Source organism: Vanessa atalanta, chromosome 14 (genome assembly GCF_905147765.1).
Source record: "Vanessa atalanta chromosome 14, ilVanAtal1.2, whole genome shotgun sequence".
Taxonomy (NCBI): Eukaryota; Metazoa; Arthropoda; class Insecta; order Lepidoptera; family Nymphalidae; genus Vanessa; species Vanessa atalanta.
The window spans coordinates 4,811,073-4,834,112 of NC_061884.1; the positions used below are offsets into that span (position 1 = coordinate 4,811,073).

The window sequence follows — 23,040 nt, forward strand, 5'->3', positions numbered from 1 at the left end:
TTAGTCCACTAAGACTTGCAGCTGAGCGCTAAAGGTTGCGGTACCCACCAGAGTTGCAAGTATTGACGGCATTAAGATGTTAGGGACGTCGTGAGGTATGCGAACTTATAATACATAATATTCATCCTTTTCATCATTAATGTTTTTTAGTTGTTTTTAAATGTGATTTTTAAGTTCAAGAATATGCTGGAGACCTTCATCGATTGTCTCAAACAACTACTAGCAAATTAATAAATGAACAAAAAAAAACAAGAAAAAAGCAACACACACATCTTACAATTGATAGCAAACACGAACAAATTTTATATCGAAGCAAACATTAAATAATTCCGTTTATTTGTCCAATATTAGTAGTAGTTTTACAGGATTTGCCTTTTTAATTGATTATTTTTCCGGGTTTATGTAAAATATCATCATTTAATTTAAAATAATCTTTCTATATCGTCATGTTGTCAGTTGATACCCAAAATGTCAATCTACCGATTACGTACTCATCGAGATCAATCTTATGATTCCATATACGTTGAGCCCACGATAAATAAAGCCGATTTTGTTCTATCGACAAATTCTGAGGCTTAACTCAAGAGGAGGCTTAGAAATAAGGAATATACTTTATGTTTACGAATATCATTCAAAAAGTCATTCAATAGTAATACTAATTCCTATATAGTCATTAGTACACTTGTTCAAATGTTCTAAATACCTAAAAATTGTCGTCCCCATTCCTAACGAGTGATAAGCTTAAACGGAGGGGTGAATAGGAATTTTAGTAATTCCTTAATTAGTTTTGGGGCATTGCTAATACTCTTTAAAAAAATACATATTCTTAAGCATTAATTTAAAATCTGAAGACCTTGTGACAACACAGTGGACTTTATCATTATTTTGTTGATAATATCAATAGTTGAATTATGAACATAAACCCATCTATAACAGAACGATCGACAACTAGTTTTAATTTAATTAATAACAAAATATGTGATGGGAGATCAATAACTTTTTCATAATCAAAATACAATATTTATGTGAGTATTCAATTTATTAATTATAAATAATATCATAATCTGACGTAAAAAAAATTGTTTATAAATTATCTCTAGATCTAAGCGAATTACGATTCATTGCTAAAATTAGTTTAAATAATGTCATTAATTTGCTCATGAAATCTTGCTTATGTGATTACAGTGAGATTAGAATCAACTATGGATTAAATATAAAAAATAAAAACATAATTTTGACATACAACTACATACTTATAATAAAAACAAAAAAACATCAAGAAGCACATATTTCAATGATTATTAATTGGTGGGAAATATATCACAATATTAAAACTTAATCGATTATAACTTGCTAAGCAAAATTAACTTTATGGTGACAAAAAACAACTATATACACACGCTCTTCATATTCCATCAAAATTAATGGCAACATCAATACATAAAAATAACATCCTATCTTGACTGATTGCGTTAATTTATAGACTTTAATCGTAATAACAATAAGGTTCAATTTAGTTTTATTAAAGCTATTATGATATTCATAGTAACTATTTAATTATCCAATGAATAAAATAACTAATACATATATAAAAAACATTGAATTGCCGTAATTCTACAATCTCTCATACAATACAATCTAACCACAAAAATGTAACAAGATATCCATATCATAATGGAACATTTTAACACAAATTCATTCTTCAAACTATAAAACTATTTCCACACTACGACATAGATATTAATTATTATAAACTCATACTCATTGATGGCACGGTTTTTAGGAAGGAATTATTTAATTAAGTGCTGGAAAGTGGTAACATATATTATCTAAATGTCTTAAAGAACGTCACTATCCGACTTTGCCATAGACAAGAATTAGTTGTATAAAATAATTTCCTAATGCTTGACAAAAGACAAATGAAAAACGATAATTATACAAAAACGTTTCAGAAATTATTTAGGTGGCGAAAAATCTTTTTCTTCAAATACATACGTCCTTTTGTAGAAGATAATTTTAAAAACATTCAATAAAATGAAAATGTTTTGAATGCTGAAGTTTAATTCATAGAACGCATAGTTAGTGTTAAGACAATTATTATTAATAATTTTGCCCAAAGTGAATTGGAGATTTAATGATATGTTTTTGTAAAAAATCATGACCCCTAAAAATACTTAATTTGGCAATTTTCAGGTAGATTGTAAACTAATGTTAGTGTCTTCTTTCGACCTATCAGGATCATAATAACCATTTAAGTTAACCATAGTCAGTAATTCAACCAAATGCCTTTGGTAACCGCATTCCATTAACTTTGTTATGACTTTGTGTAAATACTTTGCAAGTTTTTCAAACAAATGGAAAAGTTCTTCTAATTGAACGTAACTTGTATGCGTGAAACAGCCGTTGGGCGCGTTTTGTCGCCATTCTCTGAAAATAAACGATTTAGACTTTATTTTGATTTCAGTTTTCTCTGTAAAAAAGCATATATTTACTATTATATAAAAATAAATAATATTTTACATATAATACACGTATTACTGATACTCAGTTTCAGATTGAGTTAGAAGTAGTTAATTGTACGTTGTATATTTGCCAATAAAAGAAAAGAATATGCCCACGCACAATTTTTTGCCAACTACAATCTTAAATTACTTTTTAGAATAAAATTATTTTTGTACTAGTATTAAAAGTGTATTCAGTATTCAAATAAAGCAGTTTTAAGTTTAACATTAATAAAGAAACAAACGCTAACAAATGGGTTCCAATAACTTACCCCGCTTTCAAAACTCGATTAAATTTTAATATAACAGTGAAAATATCATTCAAGAGTTTCATCACGGGCGTCGATCGATTATTCAAAAGGCATCTGAAGAGTACTTTCTTGATATACACCACGTGACATTCGTACAGGTCGTCCAACGTTTTAGCTTTCTTCAGATCTTTCTCGAATTCCGTCCAAGACGTTAGGATGCATGTCGTCACGATGTAATTGTCCAATGCCCTTATTAATGACGCCATGTTATGTCGGTAAATTTGTACCGATATGTACTGAGAGGAATTGAGGAGTTTTCGTGAATGCTGTCTCGATAATTTTGCTGTGAGTTTAAGAGTCTGGAACATTAGTAAAAGGCGAATTTTTATTCTAGTCAAAAAAAAAATTGTAATCGTTGCAAAAACTTCTTTGTATGGGCAAAATGTAAGTACCTAATATAAATATTTTTTTAATTTGATTTTTTTATTTTGTAGCTGTTGAATAAAAGTAATAATAATAGAGAAATATGAATTTATGACTATAAAAAACATATTTACTTACCACGAAGTCCTCGCTCAAAACCCAAAATATTCGCCTCATTTTTATTAGAAACTGGAACACCTTAGCATATCGTAGCAACGCTTCCTGCGACAATATGATGTTCAGCGGCCAGCTCACGGAGTACGTTAGAGAGAGACATTGTAACACATCCGGCGAACTATGTTGAAAACTCAGGGGCGATTCCGTAATAGTAAATGATAAATTTTCAGAAAATTTGTGAACATCTGTAAAATAATTTAATAACGACATGATAATATAAAAAAAGACCAACGACACGCGGTGTTCCCAGGCGGTCACCCATCCAAGTACTGAACGTGCCCGATGTTGCTTAACTTCGGTGATCGGACGAGAACCGGTGTATTCAACATGGTATGGACGTTGGCGATAACTTATTCGAATCTATCTAAGACCTATTCTGAGTATCCTATCATACATACCTTATCATTAAAATAAAATATTCTAATAATAGTAAACATTGAAACAAATAACTGCCTTTTTATATATTAATGATTTCGTCGTTGGTCTAGTGGCTGTGGCCACAGATTCAGAAGTCCTAGTTCAAATCCTAAGTATGCCGATAAAAAGTTATTGAGTTCTTCTATCGAATTTATATCGAAAATTCTCGGAATCTAGGAGCTGTGTACACACTACCGTACCTCAGAAAGTACGTAAACTAAAGCCGTTGGTCCTGCAGCTGAACTCTTTCCGGTCGCGTCTGATTTGCTGTCCCATCGGATCATGAGAGTGAGGGAAAAGAGAGTGCACCTATTGCGCACGCCTTGTGTATGATAACATGTTCTGCGTAGTTGGCTGATCTCTCTTGAGATTTGCCGCCTTTACCGAAATTGGCCGAGACGATCAATATCCAACATTAAAACAAAAAATAATATAATTAAATCATAGTGTATTTTTTTGGAGATAATTATGTCTAAACAGAAGTATGAACTTACGTGAAATCGATGACCCTAAAGCTTTGTCTAAAATATTGTGTAAAGTGGCGAAATTCAACAACTCTTGCGGGTTCAATGTCTTGGTTAACTTCGTAAATAAATTATGGCAAATGCTTCTAGAAAACTCTCCGTCCATTAAGAAAAAATAATCCTTTAAACTCCTTAAATGTTCATACATGTCTAGATTGACTAGAAAATGTGTGAGAATCGAATTATTGACGACTTCCAATTGATAAGTCAATGGCAACATTACTGATCTTTGCAAGCAAGCTGTGAGTGTTGCTATATTATCGCAGGATATTTTCTGATCTTCCTCTTCGTGGTCGCAATGTGACATAAATATGTTATTATAAGGCCTCTTCTTTACTTCCTCCATTAGAACAGCTGGATGAGTGTAAACAGAATTTGAATCTTCATTTATTTTATGGTTAAAATAATCTTTAGAATAGTTCTGTAGTTGCTTCACGCCAAATGGATCGAAAGATTCCAAGTTGTACGAACCATCTATTATATTAAACAATGATCGTTTACTGTATAATGGACTAATACAAGAATCTACGCTTTTTGAAGGTGAACTTTCAGGGCTCACTTCTGTTTGAGCGTCACTTAAGTCTTCTGCCGCGACAGCTTCGTCTTCCACGATCAATGAAAAATTAAACCCATCTGATGTCAAAAACTCTTTATCGGGTTTAACTTTCGCTGATTCAAGGCCTCTACTGCCTTCACTTCTTGGAGTAAATATGTCACTTGTCATTGCTCCATCCAATGGCATTTCAGCGGTTGTAGGAGTTTCAAGGTCAAGCTAAAAATAGCAAAATTATTCAGTTCACTATTTATAAAATGTCGATCGGTTGACAAAGAATTTCAAATATTAAAGAAAAAGACTTTTAATACAAACTTTATAATAAGACTTTTATAAAATGTAAAATGTGAATGTAAAAAACTTTGCATATTTTTTTTTATACTGAAGGCATTTTATACACAGAGATGTTCCGTGCCTTAAAATAATAGATTTTCGATAACAACTTAAATTAAATAATGATAGAAATACAGAAATTTATCAAAAGGAATTCGTACTGAAGTAAATATTAGCTACGAGCTTTGTCTTATGCAGATAAAACTCAAAAATTTTTTTAAACTTACCCCTGGAAATAATTCACCCGGAGTTACCGCCCCAGTATTTGGTGTAACACTAGACGTCTTTGTAATCATAGTATCACTATAGGGTTTTAAGTTTAACCTCAAAGCAGACTTTTTAGCGGCATCAAACTTTGCAACAGTTTTCATAGTCTTTTCATAAACTGAACCCAGTACTCTATTCTTATTACGTATCGCCTCTTCCTGGGCTACGTTCGCAGGTTCTTTTTTAGCGATATTTTCGTATGGCAGATTGTATTCAACGCCTAATACTTTTTGCCTGTTCAAGAGGGCTTCTTTTTGTGCCTCAGTTCGTGGCTCCGATACAATCTCCTTGACTTCTTGTTTAATCATTGCAAATTCAGCGCCTAACACTTTTTGCTTGTTTCTTTTAGCTTCAGCATTCGGTGTCCAAAAGTTTTCATTATTTTCTTCATCAAGTGCTGGAAAATTTACAGTGGGCGATAGGTCTTTCGCCTGATTATTTTCCGTGTCTATTTGACCAAACTCATGCGCCATAACTTTCTGTTTATTTTTCAGTGCCTCTTGTTTGCTTTCAAGAAATCTTAAATTATCGATCGCATTGTCTAAGTTCGCGCCAATCACATCGTTAGATGTTTGATCCGCTTTTGTTTCGTGATTAATTTCTTTAAGAGCATTAACAACATTTCCTTGAATGTCAACTTCTACTTCATTATCACAGGGCGAACCAGCTTTAGATTTTGATACGCCGAAAATACTCTTGGCGACATTACAGATAGCACTTAATACGTCTGATGAATTTTGTGTTTTTTCCCGGTTTCTATTAAATTCTGAGATTGCAGAACATTCGGGCTCTTCGATGATCTCAGCAGAAGGCGTTGAGTCAGCCGTAGAATTATTTTCCATATCGCCATTATTATTGTCAACATTATCGAGATCATCATCAGATTTGAAATCACTCTGTATCGACATCGCCATAACTTCATTGCGTTGATGTTCCAATTCCAGCTTTTCCCTTTTTAAATTTCTCTCTTCAGTAGAGAGCAGTTGCATTCTACTTTGGTCTAACTGCAGACGTTTTATCTTCCACTCTGTATGTATCTTACTTTTTTCCACTTCCATATTCAATTTCGAATAGTATTCCATGATCTTACTCCTAGAATGAAACAAAAATATTATTAAGCGATATATATATGGCGTCGCAAAATTTAACTATAAATCGAACCCATTTCATGTCAACTTATGAAAAAAAATCTAAAAAAATATGTTTTGTTATATTTAGATATAAACTCCTGTATATCTGGTTACCATACGAAACTAATTTAAAAATATACAATGTATTAAAGCTAAAATTACAGTAAAAACAGTAAAATTACAAAAAAAAATTATATATACTTTTCATCATCTCTTAGTTTCGAATCTACTTCTTCGGTAGCCTTCTTGGCCGCTTCTTCCAATTTACAAAGTTTTCCCTCACGCTTCTTAACCTTGGTTTTACTAGCTTTCGCTTCAGCCATCGCTGCTTCTAAGATCCTCAATGAATGCTGCTTTTCAGCTATTATTAATTGGGCTAATCTTTTTCTTTCAGCTATGGAATACAAAATAAATCAATAATAATCATCAGATCAAAATAGAATAATTCAATAAATACATTGATTTTACCGTATTGATTTAAATGAACAACATTATTGGAAGTTAATTAAGTACATTTTTGGAGTTTAATTGTTCAATCATATTTTATTCACATGATTATCCCTCTCTTAACTAGTGGTAGCATATGACGCAGCTACTACCTTGTAGCCTTATTAAAGCTTAATAAAAATAAATATCTCACCGACAATCTTCTCCATAGTTTCAGCCTGTTTCAAGGAGGCCATTTCAGTAAACGCTTTCCTTTCTGCTTCCCTTTTAAGCAATATTTGCTCAAATGTAACAGTTTCGCCGCTAACGAACAAGCAACGTGTGCGGTACACATCTAGGATTTCCTGCTGACGTTCCAGCTCCTCAAAACTGGCACAACAACGGACGGAGGGATGGTCTGACGATATAAGTAAGACTAGAGGATCCTATAAAAATTATACAAAAGGTATGAATAAATAGGCAAACATATGGAAATCATGAGGTAATGTCCAAAGAGTTTTTAGTAGTACTGTTTAATTTAGAAGTAAAAATGTCACAGTAATGATGTTCTGTTCTGTTGCAAAACTGTGCTCCAATACGTATTTCTCGATACTCACATACAGAAGATACCGATATAATAAATGTTTAATAACTTTTTAGTGACCAGACTCGATATTGGAACAATGTTTTGATCTCGGAAACATGAAACCAACAGTGTTGATAGTTATTAAAATAAATTAGAATATAAGCTTACACTAGGATTGCACAGCTTCAATAGTCGCAGAGACTTTCCGCATAGCAATATAAACGTTGCCAGAGGTCTCAGAAAATCAGGCACCGCTACACTTAGCGTGATATGAAAACCTTTATCCCAGTAACGTTTCGAACGAGAATTCACATACTGATTGTCTTTCCTTATGAAGAATTCATTAAATATGTCATCCAATTCACCTTCGAATATAAAACGTTCGATAAATCTGTAAAATAAAACAGCATTTTATTTTGTGTGTCAACATTGTATCCCAACCATTAAATGAATCCCAAATCAATAGTATTCTATATCCAGCTTGTTTCGTTTCACTCATTATAAACACTTATTACTTACTCATTATTAACAGAATTTCGACCACTTTGTGAACACTATCCGTTCACAAAGTGATCGAAATTTGACCTTAGTCGTTATTGAAAATTTAAGGAAACGTTTCGAACGTTTTATTTATTCAAGAAAGCAATTAATAAGTATACAAAACTTACTTAAAATAAACCCTGCAAATACAAAACAATGAATTAAAAAGCGTTAGAGACGTCTTCCTGTGCGTCACGAGGGATATTTCATTGAACAAATATGACATCAGCTCGGCGCCGTGTGGTATCGATGTTGAATCTGTAACAACAACAAAAAAATATTTACAAACAATACGAAATATTTTAATTGAATCGTTTTGCTTTAAATATTGTTTTAAAAACATCTCATAACATTATGTAACAAGGTTACTGTCTCTATTAAAATAATATTCTCTTTAAAATCTTAATAGCCTTTATTATTGTTTTTGTGGATTGGTACATTTTAGAACAACGCGGTCCATTATTAATCAATTGCTGCGTTACCAATAATTAATTGGCAATTTCTATGTATACAATTATTGCAATAGAGTCATAAAAATTAACAAAACTACATCATAATTTAATTGTGTGTGAATGAACTTTTATCACCAACACAATATATTTTCCATTCGTATTTAATTTTAAAAGAAATTCAACTTTTAAATATATATTTCTTCACTCACATTTTTTAACAACATAATAAAATAATTCTATATTTCCGACTGATTTAGGCAAGAATGGCCATTCTCATGGGAGACTTGTAAAGTACAGAGGACATATTGTAAAGATATGTATACATAAAAGAACGCGTTTACTCACAAGTTTCATCCACTTGGCCCTTCTATATGTGACACGAAAGGAAAAAAATACAGGTTCAGGACTAATGGCTTTATATGTTTTTCAGAGGTATGAGAGTGTAAAATGCTACCTGCTTTCAGCCTCCGGGCTGTTATTGAGAATTCATCATCTCAAATCAAAATCTCGACCAACAAGATACTCAATGACTAAATTAGGAACTACAAGTGGTCTTTGACATGTTACATTAAAAAAAAAATTGATACTTAAATACCTGGATCAACCATTTTATATATCGAAGCAATAGTTTCAATCTCATAAATTAATGGTTCCATATGATGCAAGATCTGCAATAACGTTGGCATACAATTCAGCTCCTCTGTCTTATTTTTACAATATTCTTCATATATTTCCGTTGCAGTCAGACGAAATTCTAATAAGTATCTTCTGATTACTTCTCTTGCCGCCTGAAAAGTAAAAATTATAAAATACATTTTAAAATACATCAATAAAAATTGCCTAGCGGTTAGAAAGCAGTCGGGTGTTTTGATAGCGATATTTTTGTAAAAAACTCGACATAAACAAAATGAAATGAAATCGCGACGGATCAATATATATTAATAAAAGTTATAAAAAACTCACCTCAAAAACAAGTCCTTTAGTGTGAAAGTGATCTTCAGCAGTGAGATTAAATGCGAAATTGTAAAGACGACTATAATATGTGCCGACTAGTAACAAAGGTGCAATATATCCTCTTAAATGTTCTTTGGATATTGCTTCAAGAACCAAATTGTCTTTAATGTAAAAACAATTTGATGCTTCGCTAAATGGAAATGAATTCGTTTCTACACCAACTGAAAGAGCGTAAATTAAAATATATAATATTATAATACAAAAACAACCTTAAAAACCACACACTGATTAATCTGTATTAGGCAATTACCACTAAAATTACTGAATAGATTTTGTACCAAATTTCGAATTTAAGATAAAAGATATTTTTAATTAAAGAAAACACAAATTAGAATACTAAACAGAATTTAATATTTGATTATTTACTTACTTATCAAATACATAATATGCCTGATAAATTGTTTTTCTGAAATAATCTTAAGATCCGATAATTCACTGCCATAGATACTCCTCCATAGACACATTTCTCTTGAAGAAGAGGCTATTAGCTGTCTTTCTTTGACTATAGGCATCTTAGCTGGAAAAAATAAATATAGCAACTAGTTAAATAATAATGACAAATCTACAATCATTATTATGTTTATTATTTAGATAGGTGGACAGGCAAATGGGCCAACTTAGTAGGCACTGCTCATTTGAGAGGTACTTTAAGAGAAATCACCAATGTGATATGAGGAATGATTAATATTTCTCACCAACATCAATCCAAAATCAATCTGGGGAACAAAGATTGGCTCACTAACCATTTAAATCATAACACAACAATTACTTGTAGTTATATAATAATGCTTTTTTAATGGACATATTCAAAAGCTATCCTGGCAACAAATTAATTGTAATACAAAAATTATTATTGACATATGCGTAACAAATTTGTAATGCAATATCCTGTTTGTATACTTGAAAAATATTAAGAAAATCATTAAACAATTTTATACATACTAAATTATCATTGAATACAAATGATTAATTATACTTACAAACTTCTTCCCAAATATCCTCTGGTATATCTTTATCTAATTGTGTTACAATCTCCCACACATTCAAAGACTCATCTGTGTTGACTTTAAACATATCTGGTATGTCTGATTTAACACTTGTACCAGCCAAGGAAACCTAGAAATAAGTTATATTAATTTGTTTTCCATTAAAATATGTTTTATTTCTATAGAAAGACAGTTTATTTTTTATAAATTACTGGTTGTGGCTCATGGTGCAGGTTGGTCGGCATTTATCAGCCATAAATAACAAACTTATGTCTCACTTTGGAGTTCAATCTTACTTCATACCGAATTTCAAGTGTTTTGACACAGACAGACAGAATTACTTTCGAATTTATAAAATTAGTTTAGTTAATTTAGCTAGCTAGATAGGAAAGTTAGAATAATGTAACTTTAGACCAAAGACAAAAAACAAAATGGAGTATGTTATAATCAAATTTTTTAATTTGTGGAATTGGTGGAATATTAATTTTTATCATTCATTTCAGTTGAATCTAATAAAATCAAATACTATAATTGATTTAGTGATATTTTTTATTTATTATTATTTTTATTTCTTAATTTAATTATGAAACAATAACTTGATCATAAAATATGTAACAAACCTTAACATTAACATCCATATAATTTTGAATGTGAAGATCAGATTTCGGTATGTAGAGATCTCTAGGAGCAATCAGTCTGGGATAGTTAAATATTGTACTTTCTGTATAAGGAGATAAAGCTGTTGATGTCATAGATGGTATTGACATGGGACTCTGGAATGATTTCATATCATCTACGCCTGGTTGAGATTGGATATCAGGAATAACTGCAAAGATTTGGTGTACAGTTTTGTTAAATATGTTCACTGTACTATATATAAATTATTATTAGCTTATTTTTCATTAGTATTTGTAATAATTTTGATATTAATAATTTATAATAGTAATCTTACATGATCGTGAATCAAAACTTTCAACTGTGTACTCAGTGTAGCATTGAGATTTTTTGTTATCTAAAATATTTTCTTGACGTTTTAATGAGTATGGTAGTTCAAAGACATGTTTTGGAAAATATGAGTATGGCTGGGGTGATCCAAAAATCTCTCTCTTCGGCTTTGGAAGCATTTCATCAAAAAGACCAAAAGAAAATGGATTCTAAAAAATTAAAATAGAGTATTAAAACAATTGTAATAATTTATATTTCAAGTTAAGCAAACACTATAAACAATTTGCATTTTTTATTAATTTCATTGTTATGCATATATAAATAAGAAATAACCTGAAACATTTCACTTGATAAATCTTCATTTATAGAATTTTGAAGCCCAATCAATAATCTAAGTACATTATTGACTAGGTCCTGCTTTTCTCCAAAGTCTTCATTACGTATATTGCTTATATTCTTTTTTAGATCAATAGACCGCTTATATTCAGCAACATTTTTAACAGTTAGTTGTGACACAAATTGGTGAGATAATAAATCCTTAATAGGATCAGCTTTCAGTGATGAAACTCCAGTAGAAGATCTTTTTAAAATAATTTCATATGATTGAGCTCTTAACTTTGATGCTAAGAGCTTCAGCGATAACCTATTATTATCGCAGTATTTTTCAGCCATTTTCTCGCACAATTTCGTGATAAGTTCATAAACACCGGCATTTTCTATACCTGATGCTGAATTATTCATGTTTACCTCTTTATATTTTTCAAATGTTTGGATGTGTATTTTTAGGAAAACTTTAGTAGTATTTGATTGTACACATCTTTAACAAAACTATACAAATAACTAGTATACATTAAATGAAATCCCAAAAGAATACCTAGGAAAGAAGAATAACAATTACCAACTAAACAGTAAATACCAATCAACATTAAAATTGAATAAAAAGACAATTGTCACTTGTCATTGTCAAGTTGTCAGTTTTATTGCTATGTACAAGTACTCATGTGGATTTAATCCGTAATCTCACCAAAATTGTCTTAAAAAATATTATTGATTATTTCATCTTACATTATATGAAATAAATAAAATTTACTTACTCAATAATGATCGAAAAATAAAAAATGACGAGAACCAAACGGTTACAGAACCATAAATAAGCCTAAATAAAAAAGCCTATAAATTATTTATAAACGGTAAAATTAACGCTTATCGAAGTAGTCACTTTACTTTACTTACATTTTTTTCATAGTTAAATCATATTTTAATTGACATATTTTCATAATAACAACAATAACGTAATATCATTAGATTTAATACTGTATTATTGATACCATAGTAACAAAAAAATATCAATTTAAAAAATATATATTATTTCATTCAAAACTATGTATTTATGAAAAAAAAAAGATTCAAAATAATAGATATAAAATTATATGCGATCATGAAAATAAACCACGCACATGATGATTTTTTTTAATTTCTATTAGCTCCGTGATGTATGTGTATGTAATTGTACTATCTGTGCTAAATTGACATCTAAGTAATGATAAAAATATAACCTCAGAACAGTTGAATTACATTTCTGTTTAAATAAAATAATTATAAGAATCGAATATGAATCAAGCTGATATTTCTAAAATTGTTTCGAAGTTACGAATAAAAGTACCACCTGAACATCGCCGACTAAAAGGCCCACAAGGCCCGGAAGGCAGGCTAAATAAATTGCGAAAAACTGTTACGGGCTTAATTAAATATGAAAGAATTGAACTAAATTACCGTCGAGGTGATGAAGCGCGTCAATATGCTGAGAGGGTAGGTAAATTTTATATTCACCTTAAATTTATAAAGCTAAGTTTACCCTTCATTTTTTTCATTTTTCAGTTAATATCCGAAGCTATCAGTCATGGCGATTGTCATAAACCCACAATGGAAATAGCAGATTACTGGTTACTTGAAAAGCAACTAGTTCACAAATTATTTAAGGTCTTAGTACCAAGATATGAGAATTATAATACAGCTTTTACCAAAATGTATAAAGCACCACAGGCTTACTATGGAAGAAATATTGATAAGGCTGTTCTAGAATTAAGAGGAAATCCATACCCCTCATTGACAAATAAACAGTCAAATAATAGACTTTTACTACAAAATGTTCTATTAGATGCAGCTAAATATGACTACAGACAAGCAAAATATGCAGAAATGGCAGACAAAATGAGTAAAACTGAAGAATTACAGACAAAATTAGACAATAACCCAGAAAGTAAACCTTCTGAATCCTCATAATGCAACATTACTAAAGGTTGTTGATAATTATGTAATAGAGTATGTAGTGAATTAATTACTATAAGAATAAAAAGTTAAAGCTAAATTTATATGGTATGCTCTATATTATTATTTAAATACCTAAACAAGTATTTTCATAGCTAGAAGTTAAACCGGAGTAGATAAGATTTTATTGTTGCCTGTTTTAGAACTGTACATCATTTAAATTACCATTTAAATTCAATATTAACTGATCTAAATCTTTATATGATCTCAATTTTAGACATACATATGCTTTTGTTAAATTAATGATAAAATTAATGTAATTATAAATTTATTGGGATTTTCAAAAAAAATATAAAGAAATGTATGACTTATATACCTACATAATTTTAGATTATAAAAGGATTCACTTGTGAGATTATTAATTGTGTGTTATGTAGCAAGACAAGAGCCAGATTTAATTTTTACTAAATATTTCTTGTTGCTTTAAAAATAGTAAATAAATAATTATTCTAACAATTAACAAAAGGAATTATATCATGATAATATTTTTAATTATTATATATTAAGCTTCCTTTCTAAAACACACAACAGATGGATGAAACAAGATAAATAAATGGATGGATTTAATAATGAATGAAACAATTAAAATTGCAAACAGGTAAGTATATTTTATTTTTGTTATTTATTTTCTGATGAAACAATTGATAATTTTCTTATGATCTCCACAGACCGATGGCCACCTCAATCTCTTTGAGGTTAAAATAGAATAAATTCCGAGTAGGTTGAGTATGTCAACCCCACTACGTCAATGTCAATTGTCATCTGACATTTACATTTAATAAATAAACGCCTGTCATGTGAATATAAAATAAGGCAGGTCAAAATGAATCGGTTAACCAATACATACTATTAGGGCTGTCGCTCACATACAGACTTATATTGAAGATAAACATATTATTTTTGTATATATTTATGTAATGTAAAATGTATGTAGTTCAAGGTAGGGTTAATTAATTGTCAATAATAAAAAAAAAAACCACGAAATACAAAATATAAAGTGAGATTGTCGACACATTATTTATGTTTGCAACTAGGTGCAGAGTATCATGAACATATTAAAATTAGTCATGATAACACAACGTACTGTTTATAACCATTGTATATACTGATAACAGATGATATAAAGAAAATCGACCCGACTATTGCCTGTTATTATAAGCTTATCTTAAAGTTGAAATACCTAACCTATTTTTTGCTCTTCATAAGCAGAATGCAGCCAGAATTAAAGCAACCAAAAATTGTAGTTCTTGGATCCTGTAGTGTTGATTTTACAACGTATGTAAATACTTAAATAATTTATATATTCTTTTCCTATTTTGTCACTTATGTACCTATAGGCTAGGTTGCCTAAAACTGGGGTACATGTCAGTCACCTCCTCGTGGTGTACCCTGGGCAACGGGGCCGGCTTGAGCTTGCTCGTCGGCCACGGCTAAGACTGGCGGGAGGGATGCCGCGGGGCTGCTCCTGGTACGTCCCTGATCGGCGTCAGGGCGGACCATGTGAGTGGCCTCGTTGGCTAGGAGGGAGTGGGAGGGCTCGCTACTCGAGCCTCCCAGGTGTTTTACACCGGCGGTCAGCGGCGGAGCCTACCATCTTATCCGCCGCAGGGCGTCAGCTTCGTTGACGCCCAGCCTCCAGTGGCGAACTCGGGGGAGTTCGCTACATTCTTACGTGGAGGATGAGGGGGAAGGCGCGCACTAGGCGCGCTTTCCATGAATATTCAGCCGCCTTAGGGCGGCTGCCGCTGGTGGGGTCGCGGTTGCATGCCCTTGGCGATCCCTTGGCCTCACCACTCGGCGGCATGGTGGAAACCCGAGGATGGTTTTAGTGGGTAGGACAGGGCATTAGCACTAGCGTGCCCTGGCACGGGGCATTAGTTCCCGGTTGAGTCCCACATACCCGTCCCGGTCCCCCGACCGGGCGGCATGCGTAAATGCATTTCCTCCTCGTTAAACAAAAAAAAAAAAAAAAGGTTGCCTAAAACTATGGAATTATTGACATGTAATTGATAGTCTAATTTCTTTATCTAAATACCAAAATCAGTATTTATGTATCTATTGAATAACTTTATTAATGTTTAATATCACTTTAACTTTTACGACTTAGTCTATTTTAAAGGTTATATCGTTATAAAGATTACATTGATTTAGTGTATTATTTTCAGATTTTGTCCACGGCTCCCTATGCCCGGCGAAACACTTCATGGCACCAAATTTATGACAAGCTATGGGGGAAAGGGAGCAAATCAATGTGTGGCTGCAGCTAAACTAGGCGGAAATACCTTTATGATTAGTAGAGTAGGTTTACCATCTTAATCATTTGCAAAAAATAATATAAATAAATTATCTTTACAGCGTGTAGATTCAATTGAACTACAACTAAATTTGTGTAAATATTTTATTCATTTTTAGAAAAATTAAAATTACCTATCTCATTTCTATCCTTTGGACAGATCTATAGCGAACATTTCATTAGAAAGTTTATTTAAAAATATGGTTTTTTTTCTTGTTATATTATTTTTTGTTAAGCGATAATATTATAATATAGATCAATTTATTGATAAAGGTAAGTTTTTTAATATACAGTAAGCCTGTGGAAGAAACTATTTTTTTTTCTTTACAACAATTTGATAATGATGCTTCAGAATTATTTTACATTTTTTATTGGATTGTAAAACTTTTTGATTATTTAACGATTGACTTCAGTAAAAGAGTTGAATTCATGTTTTAGGTTGGTGATGACCAATGGGGTAAGCAGTACAAAGAACATTTGAGTTCTTTAGGTGTAGACGTATCCCATACTCACGTAACTCAAAACGTTACGACTGGAATTGCACAAATTTCAGTGGCGGAAAATGGTGAAAACCAAATAGTAATAGTCGCTGGTGCTAATAACTGTTTAAGTAAATCTGATGTTGACCTTGCTAAGGACTTGGTAAAAAATGCTGATGTACTCATTGCACAACTGGAAACACCATTTGAAACTACGCTAGAAGCATTTAAACTAAACACTGGTGTAAGTTATTGCAAAAGAAAGGTTAAAAGTAATAGTCAATTTTTTGAAAGCATTAACATAAAATGTTAAATCTTGGATATTACAGATTAAATTACTAAATGCAGCTCCTGCTAGAACTGATATTGAGGCTATATTGCCTCATTGCACTATTTTGTGCGTTAATGAACCTGAAGCTTCTTTAATAGTCGGTTTTAACGTCGAAATACCGTAAGCAAAATTACATAGCCGTGACTGACGTGTTGTTAATTGATACTATAAATTTAATGTTAAAATATATTAGACTCTTATTTATTTCAGTAATGTGAAAATTGCACTCAAAAAAATATTAGAAAAGGGTTGTGATACTGTCATCATTACTTTAGGTGACAAAGGAGCTGTTTATGCTTCAATAAATTCACCAGATTGTGTTCATGTTTTTTGTGAAAAAGTGATACCCAAGGATACGACAGTAAGTATGAAGTTTGGGGTGATATAAGTAGGTATATGTTTACCATTATTAATACCTAAAAATTGTAGGGTGCAGGTGATGCCTTTGTTGGTGCTTTGGCTACGTTTCTTCTGCGTGATAAAAATAAACCTTTGCATCAAGTAGTCGGCGCGGCGTGCAAAATTGCTACTTTATCTGTTATGAGGGAAGGAACCCAAACAAGTTATCCTGAAAACCATAGTTCCTTTGCTGAAGAATATAGTTTTGTAATTATTTGATCTTAAATCATTATATAAATATTTGTACAAGTAAAGGACGTTTAATTATTTATACAGCATTTTATATTTCAAACGTCGATTTTTATGTTTTTACATAGCAGTGAGACGTAATATCCCATTCACAAAAAAACATTTAAAGAACTGGAAGTGAACAAGTAGTCTGGTAAACATTCCGCTTCAATCAACAAATCGTCTGGATTCTTCGATGTTTAATGCAAACTTATATTCATATTGCATAAATGCCACATTTCAATCAATTTTAGTCTTAAAATTTAAATTTTGGTATTTTTCAATAAAAACAAGAACGCAAATTAAAATAATATATACCAATACCAATATTATAATTAGGTCTTATTTTTATTTTATACTAAATAAGATTATTTAAAATTATACAAAGTTATACATAATGTAATTTTAGATGACTGGTATTTACGTTGTTTAAGGTATTAACGTTGGTATTTAATCGTTTGGAACATGAATCCAAATTCACATAATAACAACGTTACGTGGTAAGAGATAACTTGTATTATTAGATAGCAAAGTATATACCTATATTTTCTTTTTGGTTATATGTTATTATTATTTTCTGACTTTTATTCATATATGTTCCACAAAGTCACTGAAATTATTTTATTTAAAAAAACTAGAAATAACAACGAGCCCCGTTGGTTGTGTTTAAAAAAATGTTGATACTTTTATTTTAAATAAATTAAAGACATTTTTAGAGTTAAGTATTTATCATAGACATCGTGATGTTGATCACTCGACTGGTGCAACCAAGAATACACGGAACAAAAAATCAACTAAAGTATAAACTAGGTATCTAATGAATAAGCTGTATGGAGTCTAAATTGTAGGATATATTTTTTTACAAAAAGACTCAAATAAAATAGAGAACTACACCAACTAAAAACTAATTACATAAAATAATCTACTTAAAAATTTTCAATGTTGCCATAAAACATAATTCATATTTATACAAAGCCATGAATTAATTTCAATTAAATGTTATATGTGAAGCATATTGACTTTCAACTTTGAAAACTTAATAAAATTTTCGTAAAAATATTTTAATTTTGTCAACTGTATCAAATAATACTTATATTAATTAAAGTCAACTATTTTAATAATCAAAATGTTTGGTATTTCTTTTTAATAATTTTCAGAAGTTCAGCAGTTTTCAGTGTGGACATAATGAGTGATATTGTAGGTAATTTTAATTTTTGAGACAAGAATTGTCTAATTCTAAAGAAATCAATTTTTTTTCCATTTTAAATGTATTTTGACGAAACATAGCTTACAGAAAATCATTGGCTTTGATCTCTGATTTTATTGGCAAATGGAAATTAATATTTTAGTATCAGTTATATCGTTAATTAAACTTGGTAACTTTTTACTTTCGTATGGCAATAAAAATAAAACGCACTTTTTAAAATATCTACTCTTATTTTAATGTATATAAAATCTAAATCGATTTTATATTAATAATATGAATAATAACCCCTGTTATCATCGGATATTCCTACCAGAAAAGAAAAAAAACTGATATTATATAAGGTGTTTTTGAGAAGTCTGACACAATCTGTGTCAAATTATATAAACTGCTGGTTGCTCTGCCAGGGCAACTGAGGTACTATAATTTCACATATAATAGAACCATTAGAATAACGCTTTTTATGTATTAAAGGCATAAATTTGATTTCCCTTCCTTTGATACATTCCTAGACAATGTTATATTTAGAAAAAATCTTATGGAAGGATAAGAAAATACAAGAAAAAGAAATGCTAAAATTTACTAATTTTATAAATATTATCAATGTTATTTAATAAATGCAATAATAAGCATAACCAATTGTTTTCCTCATAGTATATTATATTTTGGCTTTTAACCTATTGGATCTTATAATAAAACATTTTTTAAATTATCAACCTTTTAAACAAATGTGTATTGTTATAACTATAACAAATATTTGGATGAAATATATTGATATTCCATTGACATAAAGACAAAATGTTATCTTATTATATACTATCTCTATACTTAATGTTTTTTCAAGTCAACTATTATATTTTGTTATGACAAAATTACATTAGGTCATTTTTTTAAATAGTTATCATAGGTTTGTCCAGGTTTATTTAAGCAAAACAAAAACTTCAATAAAGTACATATAAACTTCTTAAGTCTGTCTCATTTACAATTTGTAATAATACCTGTAAGTCTTCTAAACTTGATATATATTTAGGAGCACCTAAAAACTCCACAGATTTCTCTTCTAATTCTATGCTATACTTTAAATTCTTAGGACATGTCACAGATTTTTGACATATACCATCAACTACTTTTTTAAATACAACATGTGTAATATCTTCTAATTTAGATGTTGGAAATATATTTAAATCATTTTCCGAGCTTTCTTTCAATGGACTCTCATTAGTGCTTTGGTCATTAATTATAGCTTGTTCAATATCAGTGTTGGTTTGGCTTTCATCAATTGTCGTTTTATTTTGGTCAGCGACATTACTACTTTCTTCTGGTAACGCTTCTACTTCAGGTTCAGGTTCAATATCTGGTTCACTTTTTTGAGATGTGTCACATGGTAAGTGTTCCTCTATTCCTTTTTGTAATGCTTCATCTAATATTGATGGGCTATGAGGATTTTCAATTTCATTTATTGGAGTAACTTCAGCCTTCTCACTTTCAGTGCTAGTGCTAAATTGTGCAACATCTTCTATTAATTTATTAACATCGGTAGTATCAACTTCCATAGGTAATGGTTCTTCTAATGCTTTGTTTTCTTCCGTTTCCTTGTTATCGAGGGCTGGCTGGCTACCAAGAAGCATAGCTTCAACATCACTTGATTCCAAGTTATCTTTAAATTCTATATTACTACTTTGGTCTTTTGTTTCTGTACTATTTACAGGGGTATTGTTATCATTAAGTATGTCCATTATGGATGGAAAATCATCCACTTTATTTTCTGCAGATTCTGATTTACTAAATTTATCATCTGGTTTCTCACTATACATTAGATCTTCAAGTTCAGCCGCTATACGGTCATATACTTTATCATCAGTCGGCTCTTCATTTTTAGGAAAATAATCTATACACCATTCCTTTGAAGGAAATATACTTTTGTCTACTTTGGGTAACAGTTCCATTAAGGAAAAATCACATTTAACATCATAATTATTATTGCATGATGGATCATTAAATATGATAGCATATTGTTTATTACAATTATTATTTGTTTGTTTTTGGGTTAAGATTTTCTCCCTTACAATATCTGTTTTATTGGAGCCATTATTTTCTTTGAGTACATTATTTACTTGCCGAGGTGTAATCGTTGAAATTTCATTAGTTTTCTGTTTCTTAGAACTAGAGTTAACTAAGTCTTTTACGGGATGTTGATTGTAAGCCGTTCTTCGCAGGAGTACCATGCCATTTTCGTTGTTTTTTAACCTTGCATTTGAATTTGGTACAGCTGTTTCTGCCGTCTTCTGTGATTTTGGTGAAGAACTGCTTTCATATTGTATTTTAACTTTAGTAAACTTTCCCAATATTTTAGCAAAATCCATTCGCGTCACCACCACTGAACAGTCACGGCATTTCCCTTCTTTATATAAGCGTTCTATATTCCTAGGCATTTTTATGGCCTTACCTCTCTTATTTTCTCGGCCCTTGTATGCAATCATGTTGATTTTTTAACACAATATTTAAAAATAAAATGAGTTTTAATTTGCGGGAATACAAAACGTAGCTATCCACATTTCCCGCGCAGATGATATCACCTATAGTATACGGTAATTCTTTTTTCTGATAATCTTACTAATAAAGTAAGAACATTACACATTTAAAAAAAGAATTAAATGAATAATTGAATATGTCTTTTAATATTAAAATTAACGTAAATAGACAAATCGTCACACAACAGTCACTTCCATATCACGCAAAAATGGCGTCTTAATAGTGTTGTATTGTCGTCATAAAGTTGGATATTATCGATAACATTTCGACACAATGTTGTGTCGAAATGTAGATTCACACACAAAATAATATAATAAACTTCATAAACAATGTCAAACTTCTATGAATTTGTTATTATATTATAATATTTATTTTTTATATTTAACATGACTTTTATTTATACTGTATAATTATCATATTAATAAATACATTTCAATATTGTCAATTTTTCACTGTTTAGCATATTATAATTTTCATGTTTAGTCATAAACATGAAAATAAACACAGCAACAAAACAAAAAAAAAAAAACACTATTTAAGTTAAATTTATATATTATATAATAAATTAAATATATTATATAATATTTTTTCTAGGGTTAATAAAATAATAATAAAGTAAAAATTACTCCTATTACCTGTGAAATGCAAATCGTATCGTTATGTTATGTTTATTTTAATTATTAATTACATCCAAATGGCAAATAGTTTTGTATCAATGTTAAATTAGTAAAAGCTCTAAATATATGTATAACTAATATTTTAATTCTTCAGATTTAATCAAAGTTCGGTGCTTGTGGATTGAATGATCGAAAACAACTAACTCAATCAGAAATCTATTCCTTGATTATTATTATTATAAATGTTATTTAAATAAGAAATGTTGTTACCCAGTTAGAAATATATATAAGTTTTAATAAGGGTTTCGCTCGCATTGTACTGAAAAAGTAAAAGTATGTATACTTAAATACATTGTTTTTATACAAGCTTTTTTTTATGGTGAGAATTTAATGAATACAAGTGAATCATAAATGTTAATAGCATTTTACGTAAAATCGTAATTCTAATTTTATATTTAAAAAATGTACACTATCATATATGTCCCCAGTGGCGGATAATGGAATGAAGGAGGGATAATGGTTTTTTTGAGTGCATATATTTATCTATTTCTCTAAAGAAACTTTTGGCGACCCACGGCTAGGCTTTATTTTAAAGATATAGTTTTACCGTTATCTAATTAACACAATAAATTTACTTTAAAGTTACAAGCTAATACAAGTTCTTGTTCGTGAAAAAAATAATTAAATAACACAATTACTGTCAAAATAATTAGAAAATAGGTAAGTCATAATGTTATATACAACTAGCTGTGCCTGTGACTTCGTGAAAGTCCCGTCGAAATCGGTCCAGTCGCTCCAGAGATTAGCCGGAACAAACAGACAGACAAAAATTGTAAAAAATGTTATTTTGGTATATGTACCATGTAAACATACATATTATGCATTTAATAAAAAGCGGTTATTTTAATATTACAAACAGAGACTTCCATTTTATTATAGATATAAATAATAAATAGATATAGACATATTTCGTCATTTAATTTCATAATTGTATGAATTATTGAATGTGTTTAGATCTCTTAAAAATGTTTTTTATTTGAGTTCTGAAGGAAAACTGACTTAAATATAATTTAGAGGAAGAGTTTTGTAGCTGTGAATCGATGT

The 23,040-nt window shown here is 30.3% G+C and overlaps 4 protein-coding genes and 1 non-coding gene across 5 annotated transcripts; 2 read left to right on the forward strand and 3 right to left on the reverse strand.

Moving 5' to 3' along the window:
• Window positions 1-2,042: 2,042 nt before the first annotated feature.
• LOC125068808 (gamma-tubulin complex component 6) lies at window positions 2,043-12,436 on the reverse strand. The gene is made up of 16 exons (XM_047678125.1): window positions 11,859-12,436; window positions 11,533-11,734; window positions 11,201-11,406; window positions 10,575-10,710; window positions 9,965-10,111; window positions 9,544-9,755; window positions 9,176-9,368; window positions 8,257-8,386; window positions 7,757-7,979; window positions 7,217-7,448; window positions 6,778-6,970; window positions 5,407-6,538; window positions 4,264-5,065; window positions 3,314-3,537; window positions 2,774-3,111; window positions 2,043-2,427 (listed from the first exon to the last, which is right to left on the reverse strand). The coding sequence occupies exons 1-16, from the start codon at window positions 12,264-12,266 to the stop codon at window positions 2,190-2,192; spliced, it is 5,016 nt and encodes a 1,671-aa protein (XP_047534081.1). The 5' UTR covers window positions 12,267-12,436; the 3' UTR covers window positions 2,043-2,189.
• LOC125069025 lies at window positions 3,578-3,696 on the reverse strand. The gene has a single exon (XR_007119802.1). It is a non-coding gene; the product is annotated as a 5S ribosomal RNA (ribosomal RNA).
• Window positions 12,437-13,056: 620 nt separating the features above from the next.
• On the forward strand, window positions 13,057-13,897 carry LOC125068724 (39S ribosomal protein L17, mitochondrial). The gene is made up of 2 exons (XM_047678020.1): window positions 13,057-13,334; window positions 13,404-13,897. Exons 1-2 carry the CDS (start codon window positions 13,137-13,139, stop codon window positions 13,806-13,808), a joined length of 603 nt encoding a protein of 200 aa, XP_047533976.1. The 5' UTR covers window positions 13,057-13,136; the 3' UTR covers window positions 13,809-13,897.
• A 775-nt stretch (window positions 13,898-14,672) lies between these two features.
• LOC125068695 (ribokinase) lies at window positions 14,673-17,713 on the forward strand. Its single transcript, XM_047677975.1, has 6 exons — window positions 14,673-15,128; window positions 16,019-16,151; window positions 16,585-16,869; window positions 16,955-17,076; window positions 17,167-17,317; window positions 17,386-17,713. Exons 1-6 carry the CDS (start codon window positions 15,064-15,066, stop codon window positions 17,572-17,574), a joined length of 945 nt encoding a protein of 314 aa, XP_047533931.1. The 5' UTR covers window positions 14,673-15,063; the 3' UTR covers window positions 17,575-17,713.
• A 558-nt stretch (window positions 17,714-18,271) lies between these two features.
• On the reverse strand, window positions 18,272-21,529 carry LOC125068863. Its single transcript, XM_047678208.1, has one exon. The coding sequence runs from the start codon at window positions 21,265-21,267 to the stop codon at window positions 19,729-19,731; it is 1,539 nt and encodes a 512-aa protein (XP_047534164.1). The 5' UTR covers window positions 21,268-21,529; the 3' UTR covers window positions 18,272-19,728.
• Window positions 21,530-23,040: the final 1,511 nt, after the last annotated feature.